The 27,536-nt window shown below is 40.7% G+C and overlaps 1 protein-coding gene across 8 annotated transcripts in view; it reads right to left on the reverse strand.

Annotated features, from left to right (window-relative positions):
- The window catches only part of LOC140543323 (calmodulin-binding transcription activator 1-like), a 363,513-nt gene that overhangs the window by 334,618 nt on the left and 1,359 nt on the right, over positions 1-27,536 (reverse strand). For 7 of the 8 annotated variants that reach the window (XM_072666395.1, XM_072666396.1, XM_072666397.1 and 4 more), the window contains exons 2-3: positions 22,492-22,593; positions 6,708-6,811 (exon numbers count right to left, since the gene is read on the reverse strand). In XM_072666395.1, the coding sequence (XP_072522496.1) occupies positions 6,708-6,811; positions 22,492-22,593 (206 nt within the window). The remainder of the gene's footprint in view (positions 1-6,707; positions 6,812-22,491; positions 22,594-27,536) is intronic. The other variant, XM_072666394.1, reaches the window with a different exon arrangement.

Genomic DNA, 27,536 nt, shown 5'->3' on the forward strand with positions numbered 1-27,536 from the left:
TGTGTGCATACTGTAGCTCTTACAGTCTGAAAGTAATAATTGTGGAATGAATGGCCTTCTCTAACTGGCTGACCCCAGAGCTCCATTAGTAATAGTAGCTGCTGTTCCAATCCACAATACGCTGACAGAATAACAAAAGCTACTAAAAGACACAGACATGGAGTGTGTGGTTAATGTTATTGAGTGTGGGGAATGTAAACATCCAGGCATAACTCTTGTGGACACGTATGTTATAGAATATAACGAAAATACTGCTGTTATGAAAAAGACTGGACTTAATTAAGAACTACACAGTCATATCCAAATTTTATGATTACCCATGATTTGGTATTTACCCATTCTATCAGCTCCACTTACCATATAGAACCACTTTGTAGTTCTATTATTCCAGTCTGTAGTCCATCTGTTTCTGTGCATACTCTGTTAGCCTCCTTTCACCCTGTTTTTCAATGGTCAGGGCCCATGGGACCACCACAGAGCAGGTATTACTTGGGTGGTGGATCATTCTCAGCACAGCAGTGACACCAACATGGTGGTGGCATGTTAGCAGTGTGTTGCGCTGGTACGGGTGGATCAGACACAGCAGTAAACACCTCTGCTTCACAGCTGGACTGAGAATAGTCCACCAACCAGAAACAGACAGCCAACAGCATCCTGTGGGCAGCGTCCTGTGACCGCTGATGAAGGACTAGAGGACGGCCAACACAAACTGTGCAGCAACAGATAAGTGTCTATCTCTAACTTTACATCTACATGGTGGACAGTGAGTGGACACAATGTTAAGAAACTCCAGCAGCACTGCTGTGTCTGATCCACTCATACACACACTACCAACACACCACCACCATGTCAGTGTCACTGCTGTGCTGAGAATGACCCACCACCCAAACACTAGCTGCTCTGTGGTGGTCCTGTGGGGTCCTGACCATTGAAGAACAGGGTAAAATGAGGCTAACACAGTATGCAGAGAAACAGATGGACTACAGTCTGTAATTATAGAACTACAGAGTGCTCCTATATGGTAAGTGGAGCAGTTATAATGTGCCGAGTTAATTCCAAACCAGAGGTGGTAGTAATATTCTAAAAAGCCTGTGTATATAAACATATATGGATACTTTAAACTGCAAAAAAATGATTTAACAATGGATAAGCCTGCCCAGAACGCAATTACTATGCCAATAGTTTCACAAACCTGAGGTACATGAAGTTCATTGTAACTGAATTTGGATCACCATGATATTGTTTAGAATGATAAATCTGATGACTGTTTGTCCAAATCTACATTATGGTCCAAACTCACCTAGGGTATGGCCTTTCAATCTGTGGGAATTTGTAGAAATGACTCAGATATTGTATCCCATACTAACAGGCCAGGCAAATCCTAACCAACTGCATTACTCAAGCTACTCTGATAAAAAATGAATCCGGCTCCAACAGTGCTTTAGTCACTTTCCAAAGCCCTGACACGAGGTGGCTGGAAATATCATGTTGTGCAGACATTATTAGGTTAAACTCAAGGCTTTTTTGCTTTTCCTCTGTCTGTCCTCCCTCTCTGCCTCCTAATCTCCTGAATTAAAGGCTTGTGTGTCTTGCTATATCATATGTATGCAAGGAAATAAAACCTCAGACATAAGCTGTAGCTTGTTTATGTGACCTGCTGGCTGGACAGGCCCTGCGGTAGAGGCCTCATTATATCGGGCCCCTGCTTGTTGGGAGCATGGCATTTGGGGTGAGCCAGTAGCTAGAGGAGGAGGGAGTGAGCACTGTTTAGGCACATGTACTCATTAAGAGCTGTGTGTGACACTGGGGAAAAATTGCTCTCCATACAGCCTGTAGGAGAGACTTCAGGTCAGCTGGACATGGAGAAGCCCAATAAACATGTTGAAACAGAGCTACATCTTCACTCTGCCTTTCTTTGCCATCCTGAGCTTCTTCACTTGTTGTCTCTTCCTGTTCTGAGTTGCTTGAACCACTTCACAATTTTATTAAGACATTTTTTCTAAAAACAAAAGAACTGAGGGTTCTCTAATTTTCAGAGTCCACAATTGATACATTGTATGTCCAAATGTTTGTGGACACCCATTATGAATGCATTAAACTACTTTAAGTTGCACCTGTTGCAGACAAAGATGTGCAAATGCACACACACACAGCTTGTCTAGTCCCTGTAGCGAAGTACTGCCAATGGAATAGGACTCTATGGGGCACTGAGTGCAAACAAATCATCACAGCAATGATTTAAAATCAAGTAAAAAGCCTTCCATGGACAGTGGAGACAGTTGCTGTAACACAAACAGGATAAACTCTGTTTAATACCCTTGATTTTGGAAGAAACAATGAATGAGCAGGTGTCCCAAAACTTTTGTCCATGTAGTGTACAATTAAATGATCACATCAATTTAGGTACCTATTAAATGCAACCAAACATTTAAAATGTAGTAGATTGTGTACTAGCAATCTAACCATAGTAAGAGCTCCACAATTGGAGTCAGCAGAGATTGGACACTTTTTACTGTCAGTTTTAGAATATAGTTTCATCTTACTTCTGACATTTAATTTATTTCCTATTTTATTATATTTTTGTAGGTCTATTTTATTATTATTAATTTTCTAAATACCAAAACAGAAATTACATTATTTATATTGTGGCTTTGGGTAAAAAAAAACTTATGTTTAGGTTAAAAACATATGCTTTTGTGAGACTGGACTGGCTCTGGAGTGACATTGTTTTCATATTGTACAATTTCTATTTATTTATTTCAGCTGAAATTATTTTTAAATACTTAAAAATGTTTTTGTAATGTATATATTATTATGGCATTTATTATGCTTCTATCATATTATGCTGTTTTATTTTATTTAATTGACTTATTTTTAATTAGGTTGTGTGTTTGTCGGTTTTGTTTTTATTCTTTTTCAATTTCTATTTTATCTAATTACCTTCAAATTTATGTTTGTGTGTTTTAATGGAAAGGAGAAGTATAGATGTCTTTGGGGAGAGGGTTTGGAAAACAAATAGTTGTACTATGTAATTTTACAGTGTTGATATTGGTGATTTTTGCAAAAGTAATAAATAGAATATTGAAATATATATACACATCTAAACTTTATACTAAAATGAATTCTAATCCTAATAATGTAGAGCATCTGTATATCACCTGTAGGAGACTTTTAAAATGGTGTGACCTTATTTGCATTCATGTGTAGAAGATGATTTAAATAAAACATGTATAAAATATATTTTTACACGGAAACAAAAGAATATTTCAGTTGTTTTATGGGTAAACAATTTATATAAATATATTTTCCATTATCCTTAAAGGATTAAACGGAAGACTTACAGGTAGCAAATGTTTAGTGAACGATTAGCAGTTGCACAGGCTGAAGTATGGCCCGCAGTAACAGCTGTGCTTTTCAGTATCCGCCTCCTGTAAGGATTTTAGAGCATGGGCTTGAGGGAGTGAACTGCTGTTCACAGTTGATCTGGCTAAAGCAATGTGAATTACCAAAGCTCACTGTAAAAACCAATACGCTTCTCTATGGTCCCTCAACTGCTAGCAACATCTCCTTCTGCAGTTTCTGTTTGATCTTGTGAGGGGATGAAGGATTATTTGCCTTCCCCACGTGGCGTCCCTGGGAGAAGAAATGAGGAATAGCGAGGAGATGGTAATCACAGCAGAAGTGAAGGCTGAGAATGGAGGTCATCTCAGCGGAGCGTAGCGGACGCTGAAACCAGCTGGTTTGAGCCCAAGGAGAGTGGCGAGCTTCAGCCTGCACCAAGGAAATTAACACACCTAAAGCTCACCTTGAATCTCCTTTAGCTATTGCTCCTCGGGCCAATGTATAGGACTGCTGTATATCATCAGTCAGGCGAACGAAGACGTTCGCACGGCGGGGGTGCAATGGTTTCCGGTGTAAATGAAAAACATTAGAAAATGCTGAAGCAGTGTCCTCCCTGACTAAGCTAAGCATAGTTAAATGAATAGCTTCATCTCCCACTCCCACAAACCTCATTTCTCAGCACTTTACCTCTTTCCCACCTTTCTGCAGGTATGAAGTGGAGGAAAGCTCCTTGTACATTAGGGAGTTTTATAACCTCTACTTCTGCCTACATCAAGCTGTTGAATTAAATCGTAGGTAATGAGCAAACTTTAAAATAACGGCTGATAAACTCTAACAACTGCTACCTCTTTCACTTCTTGTAACATCGCATACAGTTTTACAGTGCTTCTGTAATACAATGGCTAAAGAAAGCTTCACAAGCGTGCAAGGTCGAGAAATGTGAGACGCGACAACTCTTTAAAAACGAAAAAGAAGCTAGGAGTCCTTGGAAGTCAAGAGTTATAGAGGGCGGAGGGTGGAGGCTTTGATAGAAAGCACACTGGGACAGCCGGGCTGTTGGCCTCCCAACACTAAAGACTGCACACTCTTGACTAAAAGGGGTAGAGAAGCATGTGCTTCTTCGCACCATCACACGTTTGCCATCACAAAGCCTACCAGCGCACAAAGGAAGCATTCCTGCATTCACAGATCAAAAAAGGGCTTTCAACTACAATCAGTAAATAAACTTTTCACATACGAAACGACTAAATATCAGTGGGTCGTTTCTCTCATAAGTTGTGGCACTGAAGTGCAGAAGAAATCGAGTTAAAGTAAGAGGCCAAAGCATGCACTGTCTTCAGTCGCGGGCGCGCCGTACCAAGCAGATTTCATCTTCAAGACATTTCATGCAAAGGATTACTGGGAGGTCAAGTAAGTAGAAAGTTATACATTGTCGTTTAGTTTTCAGTGCTTAAGTTTCTTTAACAAATGTTGGTACGATGAGATTCCTGAACAGTTCTTGGCTTGCATATTCTTCAAGGAAGCAAAATTGGTTCCACTTCAAAGAACCCTTTTAGCAAGATTGGCACTGGTATACTACTCTTTTTAAGTCCCTTAACATATCAATTTCAACAGTAAATCAACAGTAAATGTCCTTTCCATAACTAATTATCAGATCAATAGAGCGAGATCAATCAAATTATTTGTAGGTTGAAAATCTAAAGTAAAATTCTCCGGGCCTGCATTTCTGAAATATCCCACTTTATCCTCAGGTTACACCCACAGAACGAAACGCAAGGATGTGAAAGTTTCATGTGCGCTGGAATTAGGCCAAACAGGTCTTGCCTAATCTAGGCTGAGTGTGTTTGTTTGTCTCAGAATGTCAGAATGCCTTCAGGGCCAAGCAATGAGTTGCAAACAATGTAGATACTTTCTGTACACACACACTAATGCTGGCTGGAAACCAGAGAGAATTACAGCTCAAATCAACATGCAGAAACAGGCAGTCAGTAAAGGCAAACAGCAGTAGATTAGCTGAGTAGAAAATGTGACAAAAAATAGGAAATAATTGGAATTAATCCTTCAGGAATTAACGATACTTTTCTACTAAAAATAAAATATTGAAAATGAAATGTGAAGCAACATGCATCCAGTCTCTCTAATGACACTTCAGTGTCACACTTTAAATACACTTTTTTGTCTGTTTGCAGTCCAGCAATTCTGCAATTACCTTTCTTTTGTAGCATCGTCATCTGTAACTACCTTTGCAATTGTTTATTTGTTGTATTTGTACATTTTAATCCATTTAATTGATGTTTTGCAAGACTGTACTCTAAATATTAATTCTGCATTTTTGTTTTTTATCATCTCTGATTTACAAATTGCATGGATCCCTACTACTTCACTAGTATTGCACTGCATTTAAAGAATGACTATTTAGTTTTTTTAGTAAGCAGCGGTTGAAACACAAGTGAATAATTGTTGATCGTTAGCATAAAACAATAAGCCTCCTACTAAAAAACTACATGGGAAATGGGTTTCTTGTCTCATTGGCTTAGCTATATGAGCAACAATCATTGGCTCCACTTCATTCGTTCCACTGTCTGTTGCTTAGTAAGAAGAAACTCACAATGCATTTTGGTCCACATTTAGCTGACATACTGAGCTACAATGTTTACCTGTATAAATTACAGGTGTACTGTGGGAGAATGTAGCAGCCTCAAATTCATGTTCTAATTACACTGTACCGTTTGGACCCTCTGAGAAAAATGGCTGACATACTCATTAGCACCCTAAAATGAAAACAGGGAGGCATTTCTTTCACAGCCCATGTGTGTAAGTCTGCATTCTTTTATTTGTTTGCATACTTTAATGTATTTATACTTTTTTCCCAAGTTGGTTAATCAACAAATACAAATTTCAATGAATCAGACATTAGAGTATATGCTGATTAATGGGATTAGTCAGGGCTGATCATAATTGGTAAGTAGATAAGTAAACAAATGCTGTCTCATGTGTTTAATATTTGTGCCCAGTTTAATATATTTTTTAAATATTCTTTTTTAACGCATTCTTTGCTCTACTCAGGTGAAATCAAGCAGTCACAGTAAGCACCCGATTTACAGTATTTGAGCTTGAGCCCAGCAGGAGAGAAGAAGTCAAGACTGACCAAAAGGCTGCTGCACTTTTTGCTCATACATAGCTAAAAACCTACAAAAGTAATTTGGTGTGGTCACAGTGAAAGAAGCACGTCTTTTCTCTGTGTGAACTGGGGAGGGAACCCCCCCCAAAAGTTCAATTAAAAAGTGCGAAAGTGCTGTGAAGTTGTTGCCCAAACTGCTGGAACGGTTCTCAAGTAGTCCGAACGATTAGAAGAGATTCCTAACCTCATTGGTGTTCCACCGGTGTCTCTCCTTGGGCAGGGAGGAGCATTTGGGCAGACATTCGAGCAGCTTCTTGGGCAGGTAGATTTTCAAATGTCCATGTTCATCTGGAGACAAAAAAGAGAGAGAGACAGCACATTAAAAGTTAGCTCAGAATCACAGAGTCGCAGTGATTTCCCTGGATTACATCAGTAGGAGTCTAGGAGATATAACCCTATTTGTTCTTACAAATCAAAACTCATTTGTCAACCTGTTTGATGGAAAATTACTGAGTAATTACAGAGGAACCTCTCAGAGGGAAGCTGTTTTAAGCTTCACAGAGCTTTATGAGAGTCGCTTTTAGAAAATATCTTAAAAATGAGTAAACATGACTTCACAAAATGGAAGCATTAGGAACAAGAGAAGTTTATGGGAAGAACTATATATCTGAAATGGAAAAGAACATATTTAGGACACAAGATGTGAAGAACCTTTCACCTGGAGCTTTTATTCTGTTGTATGCCAATAATATATACCTCCCCCCTTACTCTTTTATCATGCAAGAGTGCATGCTCAAATACATAACAAGCAAATTGGGCGACAGAGCAAAAGCATTTCAAGGTTATTGATAACCGTTTGAATCAAGGGCTCAGGCTTCTTAAGGAACTCGATGTTTAGCCCTGAGGGAGAAGGTAGTTCCACATTGCGTGCTGAGCCTGCTTATGAATAAAAAAGTGAGTGAGTGAGAGAGTAAGAAAGGGAGCGAGAGAGAGAGAGAGAGAGAGAGAGAGAGAGAGAGAGAGAGAGAGACAGACACACAGAAATGGACTGGGGAGAGTGTCCTCTAGTAAAAGCATGAAGACATTGGACGCAGAGAGAAAGTGGGGCTACAGATGAAGATAGCGTGTCCATGGGGACTCTGCCTGGCAAGCACTCAAACTTGAGGTATAAGAACAAACAGATAGCCAGCGGGAGAGAAACACATGGTGAAGGTTAGATGACTTTACTGTTGAGAGTTCTACACTGTGCTCTGTTTGTGCTTTACCTGTGCGTGAACCGCCGACCATGTAAATAATTCAGATTCCTATAGCAACCATCAGAGCCTATCAACAGTAGCAGATGAGCCGGGCGGACGACCATTCTCTAATGCTTTCAACTCCATGCCAGACAATATTATCAGCCCTAATCGTGACTGCAACAGAAAAGGCAACACTTGACCCGAACTAACCTAACCTATTGTCTACGATACATTCAGAGAATTTTGCCTTGTCCCCTTTATAGTCATTAAAATCTGCCGCCAGAGTAGATGGGCTCAGTACTGAAGTGGTTGCTGGTTTGATCCCCAGGATCACCAAACAGTGGGGGAAGCAGAGGAACAGGAACAGTGCCTTCTCCTCTCTCAACATTCACGTCTGAGGTACCCTTGAGCAGACCTATCCCCCAATTTTTCCCCAGGGGCTGAGGTGGGTGTCACCACCCCTATTCAATAGTGTGAGTCTGTACTGCCATGGATGGGTTAAATGTGGACATTAAAATCTGTTGTACTGCTGTGCAATAGCTGAGATTTTTCTATATAAGCACATTTCTATATAAACTATGGGGCCAGATCAAAGATCGGCTTCATTAAACACATACATTGGTCTGATATATAGGTCGATATATAGTTAGTATCGTGGTATGTTTTGCATGTTCTGTATCAATTCTTCAAAACACAGTATGGAGTTTTAATTAATAGTTTACATACTAAGAATTGTGGCAGACAGTGGTTCATTTTGTGCTCTGGTTCACTTTTCCGACTAAATAAAAAGTAAACTTGCCTTTTCTCTAAAAGAATTTGCAATATATCGCCTTGTTAACAATATCACAATGTATCAGAATATTTTGAATCATACCTCTTGTATTCTGAAACGTATTGTATCGCCAGGTTCTTGCCGATGCACAGCCCTAGGCTGGTCAATCTATATTTTCACAAAGGGCATTTTGAGGAATGTCCGTGTTCCTCATCGCGGCAAAAGCTTTTGAGGTGCACAAATGCTAATGCAATGGGCATGATAAAAGGACAAGACAGCAAGCAACTTATTTACAGGGTAATTAAGGCCAGTCTATATATCTGGCAGCCTTCCTTCCCTTCCCCCCCACCCTACTTCCTTTCAGCAGGTTTGGCAGTGCGATAGACCGATTCCAAGGCCTGTCATTTACTCCCATTGTTCTGCATTAAAGCGAGGGGCTTTTAAATTATGCTGGCAGTCAAGACTGTGGCTTTAGGGACGAATTTTAATCACAGTGCCACCGCCGTCTGCCAAGCGCCGACCATCGTGTGTCTTTCGCTAGCTGGCTACACCCCATGCTGTGGCCGACGAAACATGCAGAACTGGGGACAAAACAGAGTGACAGTGTCCCTACTGTGCACACACGCAGACACACACACACACACACACACACACACACAAACACAACAAAGCCAGTGATCTGAGTGAATCTCTGTGGCAGTGAAGATAAGAAACTTTTAGACTTAGAGGTCCAAAGTTATTGCAGCTGTTTGGCTACACTGTATAACTGCAATTTCATAATTACATAATAACATAATGAGTTACATTCACATTTACTGCACTTCTGACTTTCTTCCATTTGCTTTGTTTCTGTCAAATGGCAGAAATGTGGCTAAAATTTAAAGAATAATTTTTTTTTTTTTCATTCCTGCCAAACAAAACTGCATCAAACTGAAATCACAACACTATAGTTCCTCTCCAACAGCTGCCAGATAAAGTAAGTGAACTCTTTGGAATTATCTGGAGTTTTGCATTAATTACTACTACAATTTGGCCTGCTCGTTACCTGATAAGTCAAAAATTACAAACAAATCCTCAACCAAATGTTTGCTGTAGCTGCTAATAAGAAATTGTGTTATCGGTGAAAAGGTTTCCTAAAGGTTAAAGTGTACCCCAAAAGTGTGTTGTAAGAGGGACAGAGTGAAGTATATATGTCAGCACTTGTCCTTGTTCGCATTTTTTAGGCGTATATATAGGCACATGTCCTGACCGTACCCAATCATGCATTTATTAACAAGAATCTTGCAAATATGGAATTTCGAATGCTTCAAATGTTGCTGGCATAGATGAAAAACAAATTTCTTATTTAGCGAGTGCTCTGGAGGCAAGGGCATGTGGTCTCTACATGAATACCAATCAGCGTCGATCGCTAACGCCGGTGCAGCGTCTGCATCCAGGCCGTGTCGAACCGATGTCCGACGCTTGATCAGAGGGGATTTTCATTACTTCCATGCCTTTGAAAAACAGAACGAAAATTAGCATCAAACCTGCCCTTCAAAGTCCCAAAGTAGATCAGAGAGTCCTGGCTTAGATTTCTGCTTTATGGAGATACCTCAGCTCACATCAGTCTAGCTTGCAGGGCTCTTTCACAACTTCGAAGAATCTAGTGCTGAACTTTTGAGTTTGTAGAACTCAAGCATAAAGGTCAACAAAGTGAATGAGCAACTGAGTCTCATCAGAAGAGAGAAGGTTGAAGATGGAAGGTTCTACCCAGAGATGGAAAAAGTCCATGTTTTTAAGATTTGTAAAGAGTATACTCTTAATATACCTTAATTTTAAACTTAATCTAAGCATACCTTAAAGGTATAAATGAAAATGTAAGGAATGAAAAGTAGTTATTGTAATTAAATTGTGATTAAAAGCTCTTCTAAGTGCTTTTATCAAGTGTTATTATGTTTAAGATCCAGACTGTCCTGTTATCTCACTGCTGTGGACTGTGAATCATGCCTGTTAATGGCACCTAGAAGGCGCCAGAGGGAGCTCTGCTAGAACAGTAAACACTAAGGACTGGACTGGAACTGGATCAGCCTTAAAACAGTTGAATGGATCTGATCAGGACAGCTTCAAAACTTAAATACAGCAACAGAACACAATTGCTGATGTGTTTCTGTTTAAGATAAATGGGCTCTGTTCTGATTGGCTAACCTGTATTTGTGCCTCATTAATAAACACTCCTGAGGACCGCAATGAATGGATGGGGCTAAACTGTGCTAGGCTGAATAGACAGAGATATGTAAATGAGCAGGTTACTCGTGGTGACCGAAGAACAGTGATTTTTTTGGCACCAAAGTTTCTATATACAGACTGAAACAAGTTCAGGGTTGTCCAATCTTACCAGCAAAGGGCTGCAGGTGTGGCTGCAGGCCTTTATTCTAAAGAAGCTGGCGCACCCCTGATTCCATTTGTTTAATCAGTTGGTCTCAGTTGTCTTCAAACAACTGTTCATCTGTGCTTCGCTTGGTCGAAATTAAACTCATCTACCCCACTGGCACTGGAAAAGACTGGAAAACCCTGTCCTAGGCTGACCAAAGTAAGATGCATTTTGTTTTTGCATGAAATGCACATATCAAAGGATAATCAAAGGATCCCGCTGGTAGCTCACACGTCAGCCACGCTGCTAAGACAATCACACCGAATGTCTAAAACAGTGAGACAACACCTTTCACACACATATATCATACTGAACATTCTCCTTGCACAATGAATAAGCTGCTGGCAGCAGCTGAGCCTGTGCCCTTTTTCAATGACGCAAAAGAATGAAGTCCGATCAGCACATTCAGCACAAGCTGAATCCAAAAAGGCAAATCGATAAAAATCCCCTCTGAAAAAAAAGCCTTTACCATGAGCGTTGCTGGGAAAAGTGTGAGCAAGTGTTTTTTAAGCCTCATATTTCTCATTATAAATTTTTTTTACATGATCACTTTGTCTTTGGGTGGAACTTCACTGGAATCAGAATGCCACAACATACCTCGACAGGCTGTCCAAAAAACATATATATCTAATCTGCTGAGCAAAGTGTCTGTCCTGTCCAGCCAAACATAACACAGCTCTGTCCCTACCGAGGATTAGCGCAAATCTGCTGCCTGTACTGACTTTGCACGCGTGCAGTGTTTGCACGCATGAGGGGTGGCCTAAAACCCGCTTGCTGCCACGAGAACTGTATTAAAAAAAAAAAAGGAATGGACACTAAGACCTCCATAACTCATCAGCAGTGTGTCACTTTTTAATGAAAGCCGCTGTTTTTCCATTAAATTGTCAACGCTGACGGACATTTTCTGTTAGCATCTGTTTATTTGTAAATGGTGTTTTCTGTTGCGCGGTGCTTCACCTGTCGCAAGCGCTTTGTTTCAACCTTTTGTCAGGGGTATAAAGTGCTATCTGCTGACTTCGGACGCACTTCTACGCTGCTCTTTGAGTCAAGCACAATACATTGACTGAGAGCAGAGTAAGAAAACGCTTCAAAAGGCAAATTTGGGGAAGCAAGACTAAAAAGAATAAGGAGACGGTGACATTTACAGATTTGATTCCCCCCCCCCCCCCATACCTTCCCTCATCATATAGTAGACTCCTAGTCTAAGCAGGGGTCGGTGTAGCTGTGGGACTTTTTGATCCCATTTTGGAGAATGTGAGCTTTGGAGGAAATGCATTAAACTGTACCGACTCAGAAAAGGCATCAACACCTTTTTCCTCTGACCTCCTCAAATGGAGGTCAACTAAATCTAGGGCCTTTCCGTGTGACAGATAAGAGCAATGTAGTGTAAGGACAACATGCAGTAGACTTTACAAAATGTCATCCCGTAGGTCGCACATAAAGTAAATGTTACGGGTGTGCGGATGTGCGGCTACGTCACTTTTGTGAATGGCTATTTCGCACGATCGATTTCCCCCCATCTGTCACATTATGGAGATGTTTCACTAAGGACTGCAATCTGTCTCGTGAGAAATGTTCCAGAAAATCAAATCTTGTAGTCGTTCGCGTCTCAAATGAAACTAGGATTTCAAAGGAACCGCAGAATCGCACTGCAGATTCACGGCGTCAAGCGATTAATATTTTCCCGTACCTGTAAAACTGTCGCACTCGCATTAAAAGCAAGAAGAAGTGAAATCCTCGAGTGAGATAGCTGTCAGTTAATTATAAAACTTTCCATAATAAAGACAGCAAGAAAACGCTGCGAAAAGCAGCACTTAATGCTCCCAGTACAGATATTAAGGGGCGTCTGGGGAAATTTAGATTTTTTTTCCGCTGTTTTTTTCCAAATAAAATTAATGTGACAGAAATAAAGGCTCATTGCACAGCGGTTCCAGGCGGCCAGGGGGAGGGATGGGCCTGCATGCTAATTCATCACACTGCTGATAAACTTCTTCAAGTATCTTACCTCGACTAGCATATTAGCCACATCAGCTCTGAGATGCTCATTAAAGTGAGGCGAGTGCAAAGCGGGGTCTTCTTTTTATTTTTTCCCGCTCTAAACTTTCAGCGGAAGCGGTCCCGGGCTTTGAGATGAGCGAGGCCGTGAGAGCGGAGCATCCTCCAGTTGTTGCAGGACTCTACGGGGGCCCATGACTTGGGCCTACACCAAAACCTCCATGTAGACATCTCCTACGCATCCTCCCCCGAGACATGCACATTGCATAAAAATCAGTGGTGTAGTTGTCTATATGGTAATTTCCTAAGGACAAAAGGTGAATATACAGACATTGGTGAGTCACACCCACAATGTGTTATCTATGGGTGAGGCAAATGGAGACAGGCAGACAATAATGCAAGTACACACGGGCACGCGTGCATACGCACGCACACTCACTACTGTAGATCCTGTAATTTTTCATTCCACTGAACACCTATCACGTATATTACCATAATTCAGTGACAAGGAAACAATGCAGTAGTAGTGGTAGTGGGGATGAAGAAGAGAAAGGAGGTTTCAAGCTGAATTAAGGCAGAACATCCTGCCAATTACTGTCTGCTATTGATAAGTTGCCGGCAACTCTGCAAGATGCCAGAGGGGACATTTTACCAACACACAAATGACTAGGGCAAGAAAACACATGCTGAGGGCTTGACCCTGAAAAAAGGTCTTGCACGCTGACCTTCTGTATAAAAACACTCACAGTTTACGTTGAAAGGTTAAAAAAAAAGTAAAGTTAAAGATCACTTAAAATTATTTACTTCTTATTGACTTAAACTGTATTTCATGAGATTTTTTTTTATTAAGAATAATTTAATAAGACCTGTTTACAAAGTATTAAAAGTGTCTTTATATATATATATATATTTTTATATATACTTTATTTAAGCTAGTTTGTTGGTCAGTTGCATTTGCTCTACCTTACTATTATCAAAATGTATAATTGAATTAACATCTGTTTAATAAATTCTTCTTAAAATCTTTCTCCTCAGTACAAAACTTTAAATTCTTTAAATAAGTAATTGAAACTACTGAAATGAGTACTGCAATGTTTGCAATGAAAAGGTACTGACGATTCAATAATTTGTGCAGTTAAATATTTTAGTTTGATTGCTATTGAGCATTGTGATATTGCACTTTTTATCAGTATCAACATTCTGGTATCCTGACAACCCTACACTGTAAAAAGAATCTGTATAATGTACGGTAAAACACTGTGGTTGCCAGAATTTCACTGTATACTATATGTTAGCAATGTAACACATTACAGTCTAATTTTTGGCAACCTTAAATGTTATAATCAATACATTTTATTTTATTCAATACAATTATTTACAATACATTACTGTGAAAAAAGACACTTTCCTTTACTGACTAACATTAATTATCTGCCAAAAACACTGCTGTACACAGCCAGCACACAGTCACACTCATCAGTTACCACAAAATATTAAATGGCTCTGACAGCCTTTGACATCGAGGCCAGGCAGTCAATCAGTTACAAAAACTTTTCAAACTTTACAGTCTTTTACTGTCATAATTTAACAGTTTTCCACCATAACATTTAAGAGCACTTTTTACAGTGTATTAGAAATAATAGCTAATCTTTTTCCATACATAACGTATGTGTTCAGTGGTCACGTTCCTGGATATTTTTGGCAAATATCGATTACTTTCAACCCAGCAGCAAAACTGAGGTGTGTAAAAACCTCTGTAACCCTGCTGTGCCTGAAACACTCACACCAGTGCTACACACACTACCACTGCTGTGTTGAGAATGGTAAACCACCCGAATAATATTTGGTCAGCAGTGGTCCTGTGATGGTCTTCTTTCCTAGAAAGACAGGGTAGAGGTTGGACTGATAAATTGAGCAGGAACAGAAGTGCCAGAGTCAGTAATTATTAGCCTACAAAGTAAACCTGCATGCTGGGTAAACCTGATAATATATCCAGTGAGTGTAGGAATAAGATGGGACCTAATAAACTGGTGCTTTAGTGAATATTCTCAACTGCAACGAAACCACTTCTTTTGGTAGCTGTGAACAATTAAATTTCCATTGAATTAGTAACGACTCACAGACTTGGACTATGTCAGTCAAATTGATTTAGCAGTGAATTCCTTCAAGGTCATGCAGCCTGGATTGAGTCCCTGGCTGGAAATAGTCTTGGAACTGTCTGAGAATCCAAAGAGATGGACACTGATGATGATTCTGTCCCCACATCTTATGGTGTAGGAACGAGTCAGCAGAGACAGATATGGTGACCTCCAGTCTGGTCACTATCAAGGCCTTTAGAGGTTAGAAAAGCATCTGGATCTGGGTGCTAATCTGAGGTTTATCGGCCGGTCTTTAAAAGGTTGGCCTGTGTGAGGCTGTTTTACTGTATCTGTCATGGCGGCTTGAGCAGGCGTCACTCCAGAGAGCAGAACAAAGCTTGTTTTAGAGAGGGATAAAGAGGGCTGACAAAAACACATCTCAAATCGATAGTGTCCTCCTGCCTTTGTGCCTTGGTGATGGGATACTCTTTCTCCTTTCACTTTTCCATAGATTGCTTGTGGTGATATGCATTTTGAGCAAGGCTACTGAATATGGCCTGACATTGGCGGCTTTATTGGGGGCTAGGCCGTATGCAAAAGCCATCACGCTGGGCCACGCTTGAACGAGAGCCATAGTTGTCAGATAATAATCCACGTCATCATGGTTACGGTGGCAGCTTGACCGTAAAGAGATGTAGTTAAAAGAATGAAAGGGAAAATGATAGATATCTTTATCCACCCCACCCCCACCACCACCGGGAATTGCAGTGACATTCATTCACATTTCGAGTTAACTGAGAATGATGTGTTATTTTAAAGTGGGTTGCACAGTTAAAGGCCTGTGTCCTTACAGGCAGGACCATGACATCATTTCGAATGCTATTTTACCGCTTTTCTGATTCAAATGTGCCTCGGGTCATGCTGGTCAGTTTCAATCTCGGTTCGCCCTCTCACTCCAAGATCAATACCAATCAAAGCAGTGATTGCTCTATTGTTCTCCGTAATAATACAGCTCCTTTATTGACTCCCTCCTCCATTACCATCAGCAGCCACATCTGCGTCTTTCAATAGATCACTTGCCAGATAGCTATCTGGCATTTGGGCAATGAATATCTTGTTTACAGCCACTGAGCTTAAATGCTAAGTTTCGCAGAGCTTTCTTTTTTAGCACATTAAAGCCAAATGAATGTCACTGTCATCCAAGTGCAGGAATCCGAAGTTTTTACCTTTAGCGAACTTCTTTTCTTTAAGACTCTATACTACAAACTTCCTGTCACCGCAGGAGACGTCTTAATTAGATGCTTTTCCTCTGGTGCCGTCATCAAAATGCAGCGCACGGCTTGGAATAACTGGTCCAATGTTTGTTTCAAATCTCAAATCAGCCTCTGGTCTGGGCGATATTGAATCGAAGGCATTAACTGTGCAAGCACTGGGGATGTAACAGACCAGGTTTGTATTAATTGAATATCCGGGTGATAAAAATGAAATTAATTGCATCAGCCTATGAAACGAAACCTTTGCAGAAGGTACACACGGGCCTACACATGGGAACACACACACACACAAGCATGAGATTAATACAAAGGAAAATTAATGCATGTCTTAATAACACCGTAGCACTTTTTTGTAGGACTGATTTGGAGAACTTAACTGGCGCTGGAATGGGGTTCACTTGGGCAGACAAGGGCAAGGAGGGGTCTAACCCATTTCTTCCACTTGGACACATAAGACAAACAAGTAAATTCAAGCAGCATTCGCTAACAGATGCATTCAGAGACATAAACAAGGCAGGGGATATGAGAATGCTCAAATACACATGGACTCAATCATGCAAATGAGTGTATGAATACAAATGGATAAAGAGCTAAGCTATGCATACAAAATGCACTTTAGACTGCCGGTGAACAATCTGTCCCTTGCTCTATCTCTCCCTCCATCTCTCTTTCTACTGAAGCATTTCATGACAGTTCTTGGCTTCGTACCACGGGCCTGCTGATGCTCTTCTATTGTCTTCCACAGAGGCGGCTTGTTTTCTTTACAGATGTAAGAACGCCCATGAATTAGAGGTAGGTGTACTGGCATAAAAGTGAATAACAGTGCGATGTTGTCCCATGACATAGACCTTACACTGTGAGCCAAGAGGGTTCAATACATTGTTTCTGCTTCTATATGAAACCACTGCATTTACTAAAGAACCCTTCTTGAACCATAGTCAAACCATGATTATTATTATTATTACATATACTATACAGACAAAAGTATTGGGACACACCTCTTAACCACTGAATTCAACTGTTTCATTCAGTCCTACAGGTGCATTGAATTGAGCACTATGCCGTGCAGTCTGCCTTTACACGCATTAGGGAAAGAATGGGTGGTTCTAAAAAGCTCACTGAATTCCAGCATGGTTCTGTAATAGGATACCACCGCTGCAACAAGTCAGCTGGTGCAATTTCTTCCCTCCTAGATATCCACAGCCACAACCACAGCAACTCAGCCACAAAGTGTCAGACCACTTAAAGTTACAGAGCGGGTTGCATAAATGTCTCCAACGCTCTGTTGACTCAATAACTGCAGAGTACCACACCGGCTTTTAGAGCTGCAAAGGGGAGATCAACTCCATATTAATGCCTATGGATTTACAAAGGGATGTCATATAAGTTTCTGTAGGTGTAATATGTAGGTGTCCCAATATTTCTGTCCATATTGTGTATTTTGTACAATGTGAAATCCTTACTTGTCATGATAGTGGAGGATAATGTGATATGACTGCATGTGATATGAAGTTCATATAGCCCTACCATACATATGCTTGACGGCGCTGAACTAGTACTACTTTGGTATTTCTGTTTTGGGTCGTGACGTGATGTAGGGTTAAGTGAATGAGAAAAGTTGTTTGAGACAAAACAGAGAGGACACATGACTGTTAGGTAGGGTAAAATACATCTCAGCATTAAAGTGTGTCTACTCTCACCTAACACTCAACTCCAAAGCACAGACTGTTTTGATAGCAAGAGATGGAAATGGCAATGAGAAAGCACAGAAGCTTCACAAGGTTTGAATCAGTCTATTACAAAAGGTTGCAGCTGATAACCTCAACCTTGATTGGAAACGTAACGTTGCCAAGCCATTCACCCACTTCTTAGCTTCAGCTTTGGGTAGAACGGTCTGGCCTATCATTTGTTTCTCTCCGCCGTGAATAAATCCTTTGATTATTCTCCGCATCTCAATTAATGCTATCTTTCTCCTCAATTTTTACGATCTTTGAGGCAAAGAGTTTGCTCTTAATTGCTATTGCATTTCTGAAAATAAAGCCATGGCTGATAAAACATTGGAGAAATGGGATATTAGGTTTGATACAAGAAAGAGCAAATTAATGTGCTGTCATCCTCGCACTGAAGTAAGAAAAGCGCTGACTCTCCCCATGGTCTCCGGGGGCTCCATCTTGCCTTGTGACTCTTGTCCCAGAAAATATGGGAATAATGGAAAAAAGCACCGAAAAGAGTAGACCAGTCTACTGTATATAATGGCATAATGCTGGTCTAAGAAAAGATTTGGCGATAGCTAAAAGAACAGATACAGATTTTTTTTCACACCGCAAAGAGATCGCTGCCTTAATAACTGGGTGTAGTTTGTCTGGGGATTTCCACTGGTTGAGTAAAAAGAGCAAAGACAGGGAGAAGGAGGGGGACAGAAGGCCAGGATTCTTCCCAATTAGCCCGCTCTGACGCACTGGTTCTATCCCAGTTGGCCCCCGAAGCTTTCCTTGGCTCAACAAAGTAAAAGAACCAGCTTGAAATAGGGTCCATGCGTAGGATTGCTGGAGCTCAAGTCTTTTTCATCCACATATTCCAACTAATGTCCAGGGATTAGCAGTTCATCAGCGGCTCCTGGTCTAAAAGAAATACTCAAAAGACCAGCCTATCAGCCTACAGGCTGAAACAACGAGAGTGGTCATCAACACGCAATCAACGGATTATATCAGGAAAGTACACAGAGAAATGACTCTACCACTGGTGTCCTGATACTACGACATCTCTGTCTTGGTTTTAAACCCACAACCTGCTGGTTTGGGAGCCCAGCAGCTAAGCCTCAGCGGCTTAACCCCCAACCGACAAAGATGGGCAGAAATGGAGCAGACATGTATCTGTCCAGACGCTAATTACACTGTCGAGCCTGTAACAACCGGGCAGCAGAACTCCTGCTACTTAGCCACTGTTTCTGAGCGCGTTCATTAAACAAGGCCCTCCTGGAAATAGTCTTGATCACTCAGTGTGAAAACACTGAGGACAACTAGAAAGAAAAGAAGAAAAGAAGGGAGACAGAGACAGCAAGCGTGAGAGAGAGAGAAAGAAAGAGAGAGAGAGAGGTTTCCTGGTGTCAAGGCTCCAATACAATAATAAGCTCCTGCAGAGTTCTCAGACGATAGTGAGAAAAAAATCACGCAGACATGAGCTACTTTTTTCTATGACCAACATCTTTATGATGCACTCAAATTAACTGAGCGGATTCACTTAACAAGAAAATAACACACACACAGAAAAAAAGTGTGTTGGAAGAGTCAAGACTCTGGCACAGTAATAAACACCTGTAGAGTTTCCGAATGATGATGACTTGAGTAATTACATGACAATTAATTAAAGACATCTAATTGGTTTTATGTTAGCTCCCAGTTATTCAGTGCAACAGGGAGAAACTGCCATTTTTTACACTGATGTAGGGCCAGCTCTTAGCATCCAAATCCAATCTTTATGTTAACCATCTAAAAAAACACCAACCACTAATCCCCAGCCAGTTTAACTTCAGCATTGAAACAACAGAATCAACAGTTTCTGAGTGCGTTCATTAAACAAGTGTCTTTTGGACAGAGCCTGGGAAACACGGAAAGAGAACAACTGATGAAAGAAAGAAGTGGAGAAGGTAAAATTGAGAGAGTAAGAGAGATAAAGTGTAAGAGAATAAGAAACAGAAATGAATAACCTTTTAAATTAGTTTTATATAGGATTCAAATGCAAGGATTGCTTCCTGTAGAGGGTAATAGAGTCTCTATATAGCATAAGAAATTCCACAATAGTCAAAGAAGTAATTTTCAATATTATATATATAACCTTTCTTTCTTAAAGTGCACAGTGAACACTCTTAAAATAGGTTGTACTTCAAGGCTTATATACTAAAGACAATGGCTCCACATTGTAGTTACATGCTCTTCCATATACTAGAAAATATCTTGTAGAAGGATCTTTATATAACCTTTAAAAAAGTCTCCATTTAGCATAGGAAATTGTTCCACCATTGTTGCAAGTCAAAGAATGCCTTTTCAGTACTACGCAAAACCTATTTATATTAGAGTGCACTGTGTACACTCTTAAAAAGGGTATTCCTCTAGGTTTCTTAGGTACAGACAGTGGCTCCATGTCTGTTCGTCAAATACAATGAGAATCGTGTGTAAAAGTTTTTTATTGAGCCTACAAAAAGTTCCTACAAAGCATAAGAAAGGGTATACCATACGTCACAAGACTCTTCAGTACTATATAGAATCATGCCAACTTAAACTTAACTTTTGCCTGGTAATTTTTTCTTTTCCACTTTCTTAACCTCACTGTCACACAAAGATCTTAAACCTTGTATGTCAAAAACGGCCACTTTACTTTTTTCAAAATGTGAAAAACAACAAAAGTGGAGACACAGGGTTTCTGTACGACAGTGACGTTGCACAGTGCATCTAATCAAAGTTGCCTTTTTTAGCACTGATGTATGACCACAAACCCAAAGCCTTAAACAAACAATCAACTAGAAATCAACTAGACAATAGATCACAGGCCAGCTTAGTTTCACCATAGAAACAACAGAATCACCAGTCTCTGAATATGCTTATTTTTGGAAAAGGCCTTGATCACACACTAAAACAAGGAAGGGAGAGCGAGCACATGAATAGATAGAAATAAAGAGGGGAGGGGGGGTAGAGGGACATAACACCGCGGCCTCCCGGTGTCCCTGCGTTCCAGGAGAACACACTCGCTCTCACACCCACACAGGCCGACGCCTAGGCTCAGCTCAAAGTGCGCTGTGCGTTGATTAGGCATGACAATGAGCTGCTGCTTCCAAAAATATGCCGTGCGTTCCGAAGCAGCGTGGCCATGCATGAATAAACATGATCTGTAATGGAGCTGAATGAGAATGAGGCGCTTGCTTTTTTTTTTATAAAGCTGATCCACCAAGAACAGTCTCAAACACCCCCCCCCCACCCCAAATAAAACCCAATACCACCCACCCAGCCTCCCTCCACAAAGAAGTCACCCAGCCACAGAGCGCAAGTTATTTTCAACACGGCTCCTGCATAATGGGGGGACTCTGTTTCACTGCTTCGAGGCTGTTGGCTAAACACTAGACCTCAGTGAAATGAATCAGACCTACATCTGTGCCACCCTGTTGCAGCTAAAAACACCTTTTTTCCTTTTTTTCTCCTAGACGATTAGTGTAGCGGTCAGTTCAGTTATACCATTATATAGTCTTTTGCAACACTGGCTAAGCGACACACCTGCACTTCTGCTAACTTCTGCTAAGAACTCTCAATGTTTCTCCATGTGCAGGAGCATCTTCTCTGTGGCAGTACATCTGAGTGTAGGAATGAGAGGACCAGCAAATGGGTAAATGAGTGAATGAATGCGGAGCAGGCCAATGTTTTAAAGCAACAGTTCGGCGGAAAATCAGATTGACAAAATATTCCCAGTGGTCCAAATGTGGTCCATCAGTCATGACATGTTTGGTGTCCAAAGTTTGGTTCTGCTTATTCGGTTTTGCACTGCTCTGCTGAACAATCCAGATCAAGAGACCTCCAGCTGATTTCAGATGTTCTATAATGGTCAATGTGGTTGAAACGTTAATCATCCAGGTGAATACATACCCTATGCTGTTTCAGCCCCAACACGCTTGTTCATCAGTATGTGCAGATTGGCCAAGCTGATGGCCAGCTCAAATTTGATGGATTGGTTGGTCTAACAGCATGACCAACCTGAGCATGCTAGTTGTCAAGCTGGACACACTGGTTGAATTATTTAGTCAAGCTTATTAAACAGGTTGTTCAACCTGCTCATACTGATGGACGAGCATGTCCAGGTTGGTAATGCAGGCTGACCAGTTAAATCATTAAACTTAAACAAAAACATATCCTATGCTGGTCAACTAGGCTGTTGCCAAATTAAGAAAGGCTGCTTATCTGGTTTCTGACACTGTATGACATACTGTTATCTATAAACATGGACACACAATTACACAAAATTGCACAAAGTTTAGTCTTCAAGATGTTTGTTAATACTGTTGTTTGTCAAAATGGATCAAATCAATTAGCTTCCATTACTTGTGAGCTAAATTAGCTTTGAAGCTTCAGTGCAGAACAAAAAGCTAACTTTAGACACCAAACAGTGTTTTGACTGATCAGGCAACATCTGGTGTAAGGGGAAACATTTTGTAGATGTGATTTTTGGCTGAACTATTGCTTTAAGGGATGCGATACAGAAGTGAGCCAGCTCTCTTACTGTTGGTGTCTGTGTCATCGCTGACACCCTTAGGAGGAGCGTGGCCGGCGTAGCCGACGGCAGTTCTGTACATTCGATCTGGATTACGTATTCTCTTCAGTCCTACAGGGGGCACAGCGGGGAAGGAAGAGTGAGGGGAGGGTTGCTACGTACATACACACACAGACTGCTGTACTTTCTGTTCGCTTATAGTGCTTCTGCACTGTAAGTACGATAATGTCTGTTTTATGCCTACAATTGAGACTTTGGTGGGAAAAATATAGTGTCACTTGTTAACATACATAAACACATGCAGACATGTCCTTGAAGAACACCATCACCATCTTAAAGAACGAAGAGGATCTACAGGAACTGAGAGCACCTAAAAGAACCAAAGGAATTTGGTCCCAAAAGTGTCAACCCTCCTTGGTAATTACTTGAGAATTATGTAAGACAAGTAGTCGGTTTTCTGTTAGCTTAGTTGTTCAGTGCATCTGTCAGAACATGCCATTTTTACACTAATGTAGGAGCAGCTCCTACTGTTTACCATCAAACAATAAGAGATGTCTAACCAGCCTAACGCCAGAATAGAAGCAACAGGATCAGTATGGCACCCTTTGCAGCAAAAGTGTTCAAACGTTCAATTTAACATCAATCAAAACACCCATCTGAATACTAATAGCTTGATATCCTTCCATATGAACAGACTTGCACATTGTTTTGGAATGGACGTTTGGTTATTGGCCCTTAAAAATGGCTGGGGAGAGACTCTGCTTCACTAAACTTCGCTCCAAAGTGTTTTAACATATTTAATGCATGCCACACAAGTGAAACATGATGTTATGTGCCAGAATAGCACAAGGTCGCTCAGTAGTGGCCTTCCGCAGGACTCTACATTAAGTCACAATAAGCAGAAATGAAGGGTTTTAGTTGAAAAATGCATTAGAAGGCATTTTCATCTATTTCAATTTTATCACATTTTTGAGTGTAATAAGGAGTTTGGAGCAGACTTAACTCAGTAATGTATAATGATTCAGTTGGCAGTTACTAGAGTAAGAGAAGTAACAATGTGTAATAACCAATATCCTAAACTGTTGCAAAGCTACACAGGGCTTTAAAAAAAGAACTCTTCAAGACTATATTTGATTCCTCTGAGTGGATAACAAAGCTCCATAAGTGCCATAAATGTACATTTTGCATAAATGTAAAGCCAGAAGGTTAGAAGGTCATTTAGAGCATCTTGATGATTATGCTCCTTGATGTTAATGCCGCTATTTGAATTGTGCCACATCGCTCAGTCAAAAGGATTTCACTCCATCATCAACCTATTACATATGCATGGGGATTAATGATCAGTTGGCAAACAGCTATACATCACACCTCTACCTAGACTAACTATTCCTAATGGAGCAGCTTAAGAAGAACTTTCAAAAACATGCCAGCAATACTTTTCAGGACCAAGGTGGAATATAGCAAAAAGTATAAATAATAATACCAAGACAAGTTTTTTTGTGGCAATGCCCTTAAGGAACCAACCATGACCCGCTTAAGGCCCTTTCAATGGATTCTTTTTTAACTATTTTTGTAAGTAAGATAAATTTACCAATGTGAAGAACATTTTGAAAGTTTTTATGAAGCTTCTACACCAATTAAAGCTCTAGGTTCAAGCCAGGAACCATCATGCCCCTTTATTTTTTACAGTGTAGGTGCACATTGTTAAGGTACATGAAAGTCTTCAAAGACTCCTGACCAATCTAGTTTGGAAAATCATCGCCCAACAAAACTTTTATAGGCAATTTAAGACACAGACAGATTGTAGCCCGTGGCTATTTTGTACAATTCTCTTTCCTGGCACTCCATTCTGCCTCTTTTGTTTGCCTATCTGGTCACCGCTGAACACACTATTCAATTTCTTACAAGCTGGCCCTCTAACAGCGACGGCCAGAGCGTCTGCCGGATCCGCTCTACTGCGCCCTCTCCCTCTGGTTGGCTGAATCAATCCATGAAATCAGTTCTTTAACACAGGGCTCTCAGAGGCAGGTGAAAAGAGAGAGAAAAGAGAGGGCGAGAGAGAGAGAGAGAGAGAGAGAGAGAGAGAGAGAGAGAGAAAGAGGCAGAGAGAAGCCATCTTTTAATCCATAGCAGCCTCACTAAATTCAATTAGCTGAACAAAATTGCATAGCTGATTCACCCAGCACAATCTGAGGGGCAGCTCCAGTTATATCAGAGAGATGAGAAGCTGATAAGTTTTGCTATCAACAACGGCCGCTGTTTATCAAGCCAACGCTGATCAAATTCCCTGCGGGAGTTCATTTTTACACCACAGCAACTGCCTTAAGATTTCACCCCTCTGATATTCGGAGGGATGTGACTTTGATGTGCAGGAGATATATGGGTTAACCGGCATTATTTCCAGCACAGGGGAAGCTAGCTGTGTGTGTATGTGTGCGTATGTGTATGTTTGTAGTGCAGGGCTGAACAATTTGGATAAAGAGCCACACTGTAGTATTTTAGGTTTCTAAAAACAACTAACTAATCCTATCCACTGAGCTAATCATCACTATGGATATGAAAAGGTGTGTTTATGTCTTCAGAGGGAGTATTAGGACAGTAATATTCTGGCTAGGGCCACATGATACACTTTTAGCACAAAGACTTCTATATAGTAAGGTTTAGGGTTGCATGATATTAAAAAATTGACATTACGATATTTCATTGTTCTGCAATATTTTCACCAGATTTCTCCCAAAGTCAATGATCCAACAGGTCATGAGATTGATAATGTCCCTGGTGTATTGAAGTTTGGGATAAAATAAATGATATTGGGCAGATATAATCAGATATAATGCCTCTGAAACATCATCCATGCACATCCTGCAATGTGACTATGCACATGCACAGATTACAAGGACAATGCTCTTACGACATGTTGTGCAGCCCCAGCAAGATTATTTGACTTTTAACAATACGGGGGCCAGGTTAGAATCCTAAAATCCTAAATCCTAGTCCTTTGAGTTCTCATGGTCCTATTTAGTAAGCTGGCTTTACTAAATAACCTATTTTCAAGAGTGTAGATTGCAGTTATATTGCTAGCTTGAGGTATGCCTTCTAATATACTGAAAACATTAGTGAACCCTTAATGTGGGTAAGGCACTGTGTTGTGTAAATGCCTGACTCATCCAAACACCCAAAGTACATCTGTGATTGGTCTGGAAGTTGTTCTAAGCACATAGTAAAAACTGAAGGTGGTACAATACCATTTGTTCTTTTTCTAATACTGATTAACAGTATTAAAGTCTTCGATTGGTATCAGGCAGTATTGATTCCAATCTACTATGCTAAAGAGCTGTTTCTACTACTAAGATGAGCATCTAAAAGTGCTGAAATGACTCATATCCTCAACCTCCCAACAGAGAGAAATACACAGCTAACAGCAAGACAGCACACAGGGTACGTCTGTGCTGTTTCAGGCTAAATTTGATGGGATTTCCTTTATCTGCCTAATACCGGACACCTATCAATAATGGTAAGCCTCCCACAGGACTGTTAGTAATTGGTAACAGGCTAACTTACATTTGGCACTTCATTACTGGAAGGGTGATTGTCACAATATGACATAGGAATGATATATTGTGCAGCCTTACTGCAGCACATTGAGCAGGACATGTGCTGGAAAGTAACAGTGCAGAACTGACGGCCTGGATGGAGAGCAAAAGGCATGGTAAGTCATAGGAAATGATGTACAGTCTTTTTGTCCATGATACATCCCAGTACACAGCTCTAAAAACATCTAAGGGATGAAGGGGAATGCTGTACAAGCACATCCTTGCATGTAACCTGCCACTGCTGGAGAGAACCACTGGAGAATACACTTCCTGTGTGAGAAAAAGAGCTGGACTACGAGATCCAGGAAACTCAACGAGAGCAAAAGACTGACGGATATAAATGCGTGACACAGTTTCCGACTGCAAGGGTCAAAAGAGGTCTCTGCCGCTATATGGCAGCTTTCCGAAAGTAAAAATAGCACGGTATCCTACTGTTCCTCGACGTTCCTTAAGCTACATTACCATGACACATTTTCCCACAGGCACGTAGAGCAGCGACACGAAAGGCACCATTATCCAGGTTGAGCACCAGATAAATGTATACGTGTCACCAGAGTCATTGGTCATTCATCTAAAGTTATTTTTCTCCCTCCTCTAACTGTTTCTGGCCGACTCAGCCTTCAGCACTTGGGCAGCCTTTTCAACACACTCAAGCCTCAAGCCTTGACAATGAGCCTCGCCATGTAGTAAACAGCCTAGGGCTACGAGAACTAAACAAATGTGCCTCTTTCTGTCTGTCTCGGCAGTATGCCACTAAACGCAAAGCACACGCAATATATGAAGAAGACAAACCTCCAGCCTGCACAACACAACCCAAAATCGTCACTTTGACAGAATTAGAATACAAGCTGAGTTATCCTTCTGTATACCAGATGGAAGATTCCTTTCAGCAGCTCAATACCGCCTCCTGGTGGTGATTCCAACCACAGGCTGTCTGTGGCACTTTCAGAAACAGCTGAATGAAGCACTAAACGCTGGCAGAATGTAACTTGTAGTGAGCATTGGTCCCTTGCTTTCCTGCATAAATACAATAAACACACTTCACGTCATTCTCACTTCCAGTGCTGACTCCAGCACGTCAGATCAACCCACTTTTTATCAAGCAGACACCATTATTCTGGCCGGCCCATGTTTATCATGTCAACTTAAAATATATTTATAGTTATATTGTAATGAGTGAACCTATAAACTGCCTCCTATTTTGCACATAATGCAAATGTGTCTCCATCTCGTGGTCGTTTCAATCAAATACCATTAACGTCTCTTCATTCTCTTCAGTCCAACACATGTATGACATTAATGCTCACAAACAAGCTAGAACAGCTAACCTACGTTCCGTCCAGAACAAAATAAAAAGCTAGCACTAGTGTTTTTATAGACTGTAAACCAATGTATCATGAATACACACACATTTTCTAGTCGAATTGACTACAAAGTAGTATGAGCTCAAACACATAAGGA

Source organism: Salminus brasiliensis, chromosome 21 (genome assembly GCF_030463535.1).
Source record: "Salminus brasiliensis chromosome 21, fSalBra1.hap2, whole genome shotgun sequence".
NCBI lineage: Eukaryota > Metazoa > Chordata > Actinopteri > Characiformes > Bryconidae > Salminus > Salminus brasiliensis.